This window comes from Denticeps clupeoides, chromosome 4, assembly GCF_900700375.1.
Source record: "Denticeps clupeoides chromosome 4, fDenClu1.1, whole genome shotgun sequence".
Classification (NCBI taxonomy): Eukaryota; Metazoa; Chordata; class Actinopteri; order Clupeiformes; family Denticipitidae; genus Denticeps; species Denticeps clupeoides.
Genome location: NC_041710.1, coordinates 2,186,494 through 2,198,158, shown reverse-complemented (window position 1 = coordinate 2,198,158; position 11,665 = coordinate 2,186,494). Strand labels below are relative to the sequence as shown.

Genomic DNA, 11,665 nt, shown 5'->3' with positions numbered 1-11,665 from the left:
GCCGGCGGCCTCATTTTGTCCGGGCCCGCGCCGCGCGTTTTGAATAGACAGCGTTTCCCTTTGTGTCCCCGGTCGCAAAAAAACAGGGGCCAAAGTTAGTCAGCAGGGCTCCGGCGCGGCTCCTGCACTCGGACTTCGGGGGCCCGCGCGCTCTTCGGCGCGGCCTGTGCGGCGGCGGCGGCGGCGGCGGTCATTTCCGCGAGTTCCTCGCCGCTCGGCTGCGGATGAAAGGATCGTTGTTTTGATCTCCGCTCCGCATGCTCGGCGAGCCCAGCCAGCGACCGCGGAAGGTGCGCCGGTGATACGCCGAGCGGGCTTTATCCACCCTCCTCTTGTGCTCGCGCCGGATTTAAGTACTTTCCGCGCCTGGGATTTGCCGGCTTTTGAAACGTACTTGCCCACTGCTGGCAGTGTTGGCAGCGGCGAATAGATAACTAGGTATGTTGTGCCGCTAATCCCGATCGGCCTTGTAATAGTATTTACGGGCTGTACGGCACCCAATTAGGGCGTAATGTCTTATTTTGGTTTCTGTTCGCTCGGATTAAATGTGAAAATGTTGTTGTTGTTGTTGTTGTTGTTTTTCCTTCGCCGATGTTTACTTTTCATATTTGCATATCCTGCCGGTGTTGTTTCCCATCTTCTGGTCCGCTTCGGGGTGCAGGGGGGGACGGGGTTGGCGGCTCACGGGAGGGATAAACCCGGGAAGTCATGCCGTAAATGTGTTTTACAGGAAACAATGAAAGGAGCGGACAAAGCGATTGTGGCAAAGTCGGCCGGAAAGCGGCAAAGCGGCTCTCTGAGGCCCGGCACCATGGCGAAGCCGGATGAGCCGGCGGAGAGGAGCAGGGAGGAGACCCTTTCCAGCGGCACCTGCGAGTCGCCGGCGAACGGCAAGGGTCCACACACACACACACACACACACACACACAACTTCGTCCACGTCTCAGCGGCCGCTCTTATTATTAAGCGTGACTCGTTTGGATCGGTGCGCAGGCCCCGCCTCCCCGGTAAACAAAAACAAACAGCGATTGTTAGCGGGGAGAGAATTTCCTTTTGAGGCGAAAGTGTGTCCCTAATGATACCGGCCTGCCAGGAAAAAGGGACAAAGCGGGAAGCGGCGGCACAAAAAACCCCGTCACAGGTGCTCGGGAAAAGAGAAAAACGGAGTGAATGGTCACTGATGTCCCGCAGGAGGCCTTTCAGCCGAATCCGGTGCGGTGGGTGGACTTTACACAGGGGCATTCGTCTGAAGCCAGGTGGAGCAGTTTACTGAACGCGCTCCCATAAAAAAAGCCCATTCATATGCTAATGCGCCCCCCAAAATAACTTTTATTTATTTTCACTCCGATGCAGAGGACAATAATTATGGGCTGATGTTGGACACATTAAGACCAGCAGAACCACGGCGGGAACAAAAGGATCTTTCCTGCCTGCGTAGCGCAGACACACATATATATATATATATATATATATATATATATATATATATATATATATATATATATATATGCATGTAATTACTGAAACATGAAATTATAATATACATTTATGAAAAGGAGAGCAGTGCTCGGTTTTATTATATCTCGAAATGGGTCCTTATTTTAACATGCATGTGCATTTCTGTAAATATCTGTTTTTTTTATATATTGACATTGGGCCATAACTCAATAGATATGTGTTGACATTGCGAAATGTGTACATTAATAATAAAAACAATAACAACTACAACAATAATAATAATAATATGACACCAAAAGGAAGCAGTGCCTCATGCAGTCATATCTGGATCAGTTCTGCATCGTTATTAAATTGGTCTGATCTAAAATGGCCGTAATTACCTTCATTTGACTTACTGCGCCTTGGCTAGTGTGGAATTGTGGGTATCGCCGTTATCAACCCTTTTCACTGGTATTTCCCATGACCGCTTATCCTATGAAAGTGTCCTTTTTTAGAATAATCTCCCAATTATGTAAGTCGTCTCAATGAGCGATATTCGCCTCGACCCGTCTTATTTGTTGGTTTAATTAGCGTAAAGGGTTTTAACGGGGCTAATGTATTAAATTGCACTGGGCGTTCCTGTGAGTCAGTGGGACCTGAAAGAGAACCTCCGCGCCCATCTGCCAGTTCCGAGCTCCGGTATGTTCGGCGACGGTTTTCAAGCCCTCTCCAACCTCATGCGCCCGCAACCTGCCACCTACATCGTTAGGATATTAACGCTCACGTGCGCCTAATTGCAGCAGAACGCGTTGGCTGCGAGACCTGGATTAGAAGGGCCGAAAAACCCGATTAAAATGTGGATCCTTGGCGTTGGCGAAATAGATGGACCATTTTGGGGTTCTAATTAGACATCAAATGATGAATGTAAAGAGATTTTACTAAATGACCCGACATAAGCGACATAAACATCATGTAACATATTACATGATGTTATATAACTATATTATTATATATGGCTCGTACCGCACTGACCGTGGTTGTGTACATAGCACACTGGTCATGAATAACCAGAATATTACATGAGGTTATATAACTATATTATTATATATGGCTCGTACCGCACTGACCGTGGTTGTGTACGTAGCACACTGGTCATGAATATACAGTATATTACATGATGTTATATCACTATATTATTATATATGGCTCGTACCGTGCTGACCGTGGTTGTGTACGTGGCACACTGGTCATGAATAACCAGAATATTACATGATGTTATGTAACTATATTATTATATATGGCTTGTACCGTGCTGACCGTGGTTGTGTACGTAGCACACTGGTCATGAATAACCAGAATATTACATGAGGTTATATAACTATATTATTATATATGGCTCGTACCGTGCTGACCGTGTGTGTATACGTGGCACACTGGTCATGAATATACAGTATATTACATGAGGTTATATAACTATATTATTATATATGGCTCGTACCGCACTGACCGTGGTTGTGTACGTGGCACACTGGTCATGAATAAACAGTATATTACATGATGTTATATCACTATATTATTATATATGGCTCGTACCGTGCTGACCGTGTGTGTATACGTGGCACACTGGTCATGAATATACAGTATATTACATGAGGTTATATAACTATATTATTATATATGGCTCGTACCGCACTGACCGTGGTTGTGTACGTGGCACACTGGTCATGAATAAACAGTATATTACATGATGTTATATCACTATATTATTATATATGGCTCGTACCGTGCTGACCGTGGTTGTGTACGTGGCACACTGGTCATGAATAAACAGTATATTACATGATGTTATATAACTATATTATTATATATGGCTCGTACCGCACTGACTGTGCGTGTATACGTGGCACACTGGTCATGAATAAACAGTATATTACATGATGTTATATAACTATATTATTATATATGGCTCGTACCGCACTGACCGTGCGTGTATACGTGGCACACTGGTCATGAATAACCAGAATATTACATGATGTTATGTAACTATATTATTATATATGGCTCGTACCGCGCTGACCGTGGTTGTGTTGAAGGGTCAGCACTGTCAGTGAAACCTCCCTCTCCTGAAAGTCCGTATTATTTTCCTGACGCGTAATGGACGCGGCGCGGTGCCAGTCGTGCCACACTCCCCGTCACCCGGACGCCGCGAGTGTCAGCCGAGCCCCACGCGGCCCTATATGCTCTTTATAAATAGCATCAAAGGCATTGTCGTCCGCACCCTTTGGCTCTCCCCCGCGCATCCATTTGGGCGTCCGGTCCCGGCAGACCCGAGCGCGCGGTGTAATTAGGAGGCAGGACGGCTGCCAGGCCCTAATGCATCTCTCCTGCCGCGGAGGTGCTCGGCGCGTCCGTTAAAGGTGTAAAATGTGTGGCCGCGGCGCCCCTTTTAATCTGTGGATTAATAGTAATTAATAAATGATTGCGAGGCAACGGTTTCCTCTCCGGCCCGGACCGCCGGCGGACGGGGAGCGTTACCGAACTCGTGTGTACTCCCTGGCTAAGCCTGCTTAGGTTACGCCCCGGCGGCGTGAAATCGCATCCCGGTCCTGCGTCTGTAATCGTTCAGAGGGAGTCTTGTTAAATGGCGTGCTTGGCACTTTTCTGGGCCTTCGCCGTAGATAACGGCGGCACAAAGAGCGGCCATGATCGGATTACCGGCGCCGTAGAGTGATGTAACTCTTTGTTTCCGTTACTCGTGTGACGCTTTCCGCGGCAGCGGAGCGCCGGTCACCTCTGGAAGGCAGGCCACCGTAACGCACGGCAGATACCGGCCGAGAAGGCCGCGTCTGGCCTCGTAAAATCAAGGCCACGGAGGTGCGAGGCGGCGATCTATTGGCGGGGGTAGGGGACCGAATGCGGGCCATCGCCGCCGGGGATGTGACCACAGCGCCATACTCGAAAGAAACAAAATCACCGCGCTTCACTGGAGGTTTAGATGCTTGTTTATCACTTTTAAATGCCGTCATCTCTGCCGAAATCCCCTCTCAAAGGAACCTTTCACTTGCTGGAATAAATTCAAATTAAAATTTAAATCCCTCTTTGCATTTCTTCAGCTTCTTTTAAAATAGCTGCCTCCTTTTAGAAAGCTGTTTATGTAGTGATCTGCTCCTAATCCAGTTTGTTTCTCAACAGCAAGAAGAAGAAGAAGAAGAAGAAGTGGAGGGGGGGGGAAGGAGCCGAAATCGTATTATCACTATCTTGGAGTGATGATGCGAGAAGCCAGGAAGTGTCTGGATCTGTGGGAAGTTTCCAAAGTGCTAAATCTGAAGGATGTCACAAATGCCTTTTGATGGAGCACTCGGAGCGGGCGCTTCACTTGCAAATGCTAATAGTCCCATTGTGCTGGCAGAACTCCGGCGTATCAGATCGGCCCTTTCTGTCGGGAAGAATGGCTGCCGGGGCTTCTGCGTGTTTGGCAGACGTGTCACCGAGGTGAATTCGGTATTACACCAGCGATCACGTCTTCTGCTCGCTACCCGCCGGAAAAAAAAAAAAACACCCAACGCGTACGCGGAGGGCTAATAACCGACTGAACGGGCCTTTCTCGGGGTCCCGCTCGAGTGGACCGGATTGGGGGACAAATTATAATTGTATCTCCCAAAAAGTTAGCAAAAAGATCTAAACAAAAGGAAATCATTGGCCGGGCCCTTTAATCACTCGGTGCGCCGCAAACTTGCCTCATAATCAGTTTCTTTGTTTCGCTCAAAGGGCATTTGCATGCTGATTCGGTGTGTGGCGCACTGGATGCAATCAAAACATTGTCATCCGCGCTAATAAGTGGGCTTATTTGTTCTCTCGAGTGTGCCGCCGAACGGCGCCGGCAAACTAAAACACTAATGCCAACTAGTTTTAAAGGCCAGAGCGAACGTGAAATCTGCGTTTTAGTAATTATCGACGGATTCAAGACGTCTACTTGGGTTATCAAGGAGGAGTTCATGTTTGCTGCGGCACGGGGAGGTTTATTATTTACGGCGGAGACCTACGGCGCGTGTCACGCCACAGATTTTCTACTGTTGAGCTGATTAGATATTGTGTGTTGGGGCGAATGGGTGGCGTACAGCTAATCAATCTGTCAATTAATTAAACCGCAGGAAGAAGAGAACACATCCATAGCCCCTGCAATCACCGACTGTGCGGAAACGCGGGGCCAGTGGGGGCATGTGAACGATGCATGGCGGGCAGTTATGTTTTTTTTTTTTATTTTCCATCGATCGTATATTTTTATTCACACGGTAAACTGTGTGTCGCATGGTAGTGTCTGCAGGGAAATATTTTCATCTGGTCCTGGCTAAAAAAGCCATACACAGTACAGTATATTGTGTAGCCATACACAGTACAGTATATTGTTTCATATTATGAGTAAAAGCCCACGCTGGCCAGTGGCGAGCTCAGAATGTGGCCACTTCCTGTAGATTCGTTTATTTTCCAAACATATTTCATCTTTCATACTGTTGTGTGTTCTTCGTGAAATGAAATATTATTATACACATTCGGAGTGGATTTCATGATTCCATTAACATTTGAATATGAAATTTCATAATGTTTCATGTTCATTAATGCTGTAATGTTGTTTCAATGTTTTCAATAGCATCAGATTTGGCGGGTAGAAAAATATTGAAGTTCATTTTGGACGCAGTTTACTCCTCAATCAAACAATTAAAACGATTATCTGTGATGGGGGTGAATCACAGCGTACATATAAAATGCTTTTAATGTTTTTAACGTATTATTATTAATATTACGCTTTCTGGAATTGAATTTCCTCCGGGTAGACAGGGCACTGGGCATCTGACCGTGAATGGAGGTCCAGATGGTACCTGACATCGTAACCGCTTTTTCTGGGTTTCACCACGGCGCGGAAAACAGATGAACACGACTGTCACAGACAATGTGATTTAAGATATCAAAGTGCCCGCACTCCAGCTTTACAGATATAATCCGCACTCTGGTGATGTGCGCGTAATTCAGACATTTGCATGAATGTGAGAACCTCGGTGGAGTTGAACCCAAAGTGCTGGTTGAATTGTGTGTGGAGTTAATTAGCGGAGAAGCAGATCTGGGTCTGCGCAGCCCGAAGGTCTGGAGTGGAGGAAGGGTTCTGTAGCACAAACCCGGGCGTGAGGTGCAGCAGGCCAGATAGGTGCTGCTGTGGAAGTATATGGAATAAGGACTGCTTATAAAGCGTGCGTGTATCACGGCTACGATATGGATCGGGTGAAGAGGTTTACTGGATGTTGGTACGATGACTGTTAGTTGGTGGTACGTCGCAAATTCACCATGCTGTTTACTGAAATGTAGGTGGGCGGGGGGGGGGGCATGTAATGCATGTACTTACGTGTCAGGAAACGGCTCGTAACGTCGCGCTGCGGACCACCGTGCAGTAGTGATTGGTGATCGACACGCTTCCAGCGTTAATGGAAATTGAATTTAAACCCCCAATTAATAAGATGTGTTTGGTCCTCCATTTTCAGTGTCTTCTGGGAGATCTGGAGTTTTCATTTTTAAAATCATGATTTACTCCACTGTGTAGATTAGACTGAAACTATTATAGCGGTTTGTTTCAGATCAGCCATAATTTACATTTGGATTTTCGTTCTAATCGGAACAGTATAGACTGGAACCTGGCGCCACGTTACTGGGTCGTGCACGAATTATAACGCTGCATAGCGAGGGACAGAGAGAGAGAGAGAGAGAGGGAGAGAGAGAGTAGTCACCCTTGCTGCTGCCGGCGACTGATGCACGATGGTGCCCGCAGTGCCCGAGTCTCGCCACCGTGTGGCGCTAACACGAGGAGCATCCTCGGGCCGCCTGTTCTGTTGACGTGCAGAGAGGGGAAACGGACCGAAATAGCCCTCGGAAAGCGTAGAACAAGAGCAGAAGATTAGCAGTGCACACAGTTTACAGCAGCCAGCCGCTATAATCTTTCCGTAATCTTCCGAATGCAAACGGCAAATAAAAGTGATTTCATAACGCGGCCGTCTTAAACACGCTTATTCTCTTTCCTGCACGCATTAATCCCGGAGACCTTTGTTTCGGTTTTGACCTTTTAAGAAGTCCTGCAACACAAATCCTGAAGATTCCTGATCCGTTTGTGTCCACATTGTAAAGATCTGCGTTTTACTGTTAATCGTTCGGCAGATGCTTTTCCGACCAAGGTCAGAGTCGGGAGATCTGAGGCATGCAGTCATGCAGAGAGGAGCTCGCTGCGGTTCACATTTCTATGGTCTCCTGCGCCACAATAACCGGCATTTCAGAACTTTTCTGCAGTCCGCCTGGGTTTCTGGCCCACGCCGACATAAGTCCTCAACGGGACGAAGCTCCAAAATCGCTACCTGGCCGTCCCGCGCACAGAATATCGGTCCTGTTGTTGTCCCCCTGGGACCAGCAGCTGAACTTCTCTCCTGGACGTTCTTGGCGTGTTTAGGTGCAGAACTTGATAGCAGCAACGCGAGACCTTTAAAACGTCAGAACTGACAGTATTGTGTTTATAGGAGGACGGGCCGGCGTATGGATCTATCAACCACATTTCACCTCATTCGCATAATTGTTGGCGCCGAGCGAAAAGCTTTTAGACAGTAAACAGGTGCGACCCGTGCCGAACGCGGCCCGGCGCTGTACTTTTTAAAAAGCGGAGCCCTTTTCTGACACGCAATTTCATCTCGCCCACCTCGCTCTCATTTCCGCACTAATCCACAACTGTTGTCTGCTTTGTTCTTGACAGCGTGTCCCCCCCCCCTCCCGAGCGCAGATTAAACGTCAACACTTTGATGTACTTTCGCAACGGAGGAACATTCGTCTTGCTGCGCGAATATGTTGTGATTGGAGCCAGTAAACGGCGCCATTACAAAAGTGTCATTTGCTTTTCATTTCTGGAAAGTTCATCCTTTTAGAGGCGGATGTCGTCCCCGCGTCCCCGCGTCCCCTGATTACGCGATTTGGGGTGTCGTGTCCGGTAAGATGCTTACGACGGGCGAATCTTGCTTGTTCCGCTCATGATTGCTTTTACCGGAGCCTGATTGGCCGTTGGTGTGGGGCGGGGGGAGGAGCCTCAGGTGAGACGCGACTCGGGGTCGTGACCCCAACGGTGCTTGGTGATGGGACCTTGAGACGGTCCCGCATGGTCCTCGCACCTCCCTCCCCAGGGGCCAGAGGCCCGAACTCGGATGAAAGTGAGTGCGCTTGGCGTTGAGGGGGTGTGGCCCCTCCCCCTCTGTGGCCCCTGGCGCCCCTCCCCCACCCCCGTTTCTTTTGTTGAATTTGGCCGCCCCCCCCCCCCCCCGAAAATAAAAGCTCCACCCAGAAGCGTGCCGGCCTTTGTGGCGGTAATCCCGGCTTCTGTTTGCTCGGAGCCGCGATGTGTTTGCCCTTCTGCTGCGGGCCGCGCCCTCACACGACTCGGCAGGTCAGCTGACGTCACCGCCCACACGCGCACACGCACAAAGACTCGTAAAAAGCTCAGTCACCGTCTCGTACACACACACACACACACACACACGCTGCAGGCCTACAGGGAGAAATTACACCTAATTACTCCCGTAATTACGGCCGCTTGGAGAGGCTGCGGCCGGGAACGCCGGGAACGTCGCGGGGAACCGGAGACCTCCGTTACGCGGGTTTCCGTAGCAATAAAGTCGCAGACACCGAAGCCGCTCTGGTCGGGCCATTGTTATCGTCCCTGACCATCTGCCGCCGAGGAGTGACACCCCCCCCCCCCCCCTCATTTGCATGATGAGTGATACGGGGAGGGGGGGGGGGGCATATGCCCACCGCGCATGACAACAATGCGAGTGAAAGTTTCAGATCGACGACAAGCGGAAAAAAAAAACGCCGTACGAGCCATAAATCCCTGCCGCCTCCCCGCTCGCTGTGTGTGTGTGTGTGTGTGTGTTGTGCAGATTTTCAGGGGAGTTGAAGAGTGTGTGTGTGTGTGTGTGTGTGAGTGTGTGAGAGAGGGAGAGAGAGAGAGAGTGATGGGGGGATGCTGTTGATGTGCAAATGTGCATCATATTGAGGGCCTGTGAATAGGGAGGTGTGACGTAGAGAAGGGCCGCGAGCGCAGGTGCTTATCTCGGGGCAGAGAAAAGCCCGGCTTCACCGTCCTGGGGACTACCATCCGGACGCGGCGCCGCCACCAATCCCACCTCCGGGACCAGTCAAGTAGGTCTGGGCTTTTTACTTATTATTACCCGCCTTTCCCCCTCCACTTTTACCGAGTTGCCGGTGAACGCCGAGGAAAGTTGCGGCCTGCTGCCGGCTGCCGTCTTTCTATATTTCCGTCCGACCGCTGCATCTTAATCACATGACAGAATAATGACATTTTTTTTTTTTTTTTTTTCACTTGAATTTAATTTTTTTTTTACGGTAAAAGCCCCAATTTTAAAATATACCTATAATCCTTTCTTTTTTTTTTTTTTTTTGTCCGCACTCTCCAGGTTTCAGACAGAGGAGATTAAAAGGCTCAAACGGTTTTTTTTTTACCGCGCCGCGACCCATTTTCGGTCTTCCAGATAGCATTAGATGTCATCCACCTAAATGAGAGCGGGCGCGGCGGCGGCGGTGGCGGTGGCGGGGTCGTACAGGAACACATGTCAGGGCTGCGACACCCGCTCCCGATGCCGAAAAAGTCCTTTATTTTACCTGAGCTGAGGTCAAAGGTCGCGTCTTTTTTAAAAAAAACTCGTGCATGTTATTTCATCTGTTCGTGTTGTGGCTTTTTTTAAAACCCTGAATTAGAAACGAATACGTGATTGATAATAGTCTGCGGTCCGATTGGTCTGAAGTTTTGATGGTTAATGAAGGTTGCGGGTTCGAATCCTGAAGAGTCATGGTTCCACTGAGGTCCCGTTGGCTGCCCACTGACGGCTAAATACGGAGGACACGTTTCACCACTTCGCTTCGGAACTTCCTGACGGAACGATCCTGGTGGGAACGGAGGTCTCTGGGGGTGCGCTGTCCATGGTGCCGCGCCGCACAGGTCCTGATCCGGAAAAAACGAGTTTAGTTCTTCAATCAGGCGTCTCCTGACGACTTTCAGCAACTTCGTCACCACTTCCTGTCCGATCGGCCAATAGAAACGAGGCCTGACGGAGCCTCTTTAAAAAAAAAAATAAAAACACGCATTCCCCACTCAAACTTCACTCAGATAATCCAGGAAAATGAATTATGTGGATTTAATTCAACAAGGTTTCAGAAACGTTCCATCTGGTGGCGAGCAGCTGGTGCGAGGATAAATGCAATTAATTACTTAACTTTTGAACAGAGTTCCAGAAAAGCAGCGCTGATGGGCCGCGATTGGCCGACGCTGCGCCCCTACTGTATGTTGGTTTAAATGGAGCGCTCACACACACACACACACACACGCTGCAACAGTGTGTTATGTCAGTTTATTTATTTGCCCCAAATTCTCGCGTCGTATCGAACCCCCGTATGAGTTTTTTTTTTTATTTCCGCGTCCCAGCGCCTACCTGGATGGTAACGTTACCTCATTGGCTGCGGTTTTGTTTGCTGGCGCCACTATAAAGCGGCCGCCCGTACCCTTGTGGGCCGGGAAGAATTAGGATTTATGAATTTATTTCCTCTGTTGTATTGTTTAAACAGCTTTGGTGCAGTTTGATCCCGCCACTCGCCTTTGAGGCAGTTCCACGGTGTCAGCTGTTGACTGATAGTAAGAGAACAGCCTCGCAGTGTGAATAAAGGAAAAGTGGCGGTTGGTAAACACTGATAAGGGATAAATGGAGAGCGGTCAGGCAGAGATAGTTCTGTGGGAGCCCAGATTGTGTGCGGTCTGCTAAAATGAGATTCTGAGCCTGTCCTTTTATTCTTCTGTCCCCCCCCGTCCCCCGTCCCCTCCACCCGGGCCCAACCCCCCCCCCCCCCCCCCCCCCCTCCCTCACTGGATTGCGTTTGTCTGGAAAATCTCCAGTGACCTCGCTAGGCTCGTCCCAGGCTGCGCTCTTCTTTGTGTGTGTGTGTGTGTGTGTGTGTGTTTTGTTTTCTGACAGGGGTCAAGTCGGCCAATAGACACGTCCCCGGTGCTTACAGACAGCTGTCATCGCCGCCAGTGCGCACAATAAATCATTTTGGGTGGAATTACAGGACTTGTGACAATAAAGCCGGGGACTGGGGACCAGACGTGGAAATGTGTCCAGCATCATCTTAAAATGTCCAG

The 11,665-nt window shown here is 49.2% G+C and overlaps 1 protein-coding gene across 1 annotated transcript in view; it reads left to right on the top strand.

Annotated features, from left to right (window-relative positions):
* Nucleotides 1-260: 260 nt before the first annotated feature.
* Nucleotides 261-11,665, top strand: part of LOC114787675 (suppression of tumorigenicity 18 protein-like) — a 36,727-nt gene continuing 25,322 nt past the window's right edge. Inside the window, 2 exon segments of the mRNA XM_028975438.1 lie at nucleotides 261-438; nucleotides 731-890. Coding sequence (XP_028831271.1) covers nucleotides 737-890 — 154 coding nt within the window. The 5' untranslated portion in view covers nucleotides 261-438; nucleotides 731-736.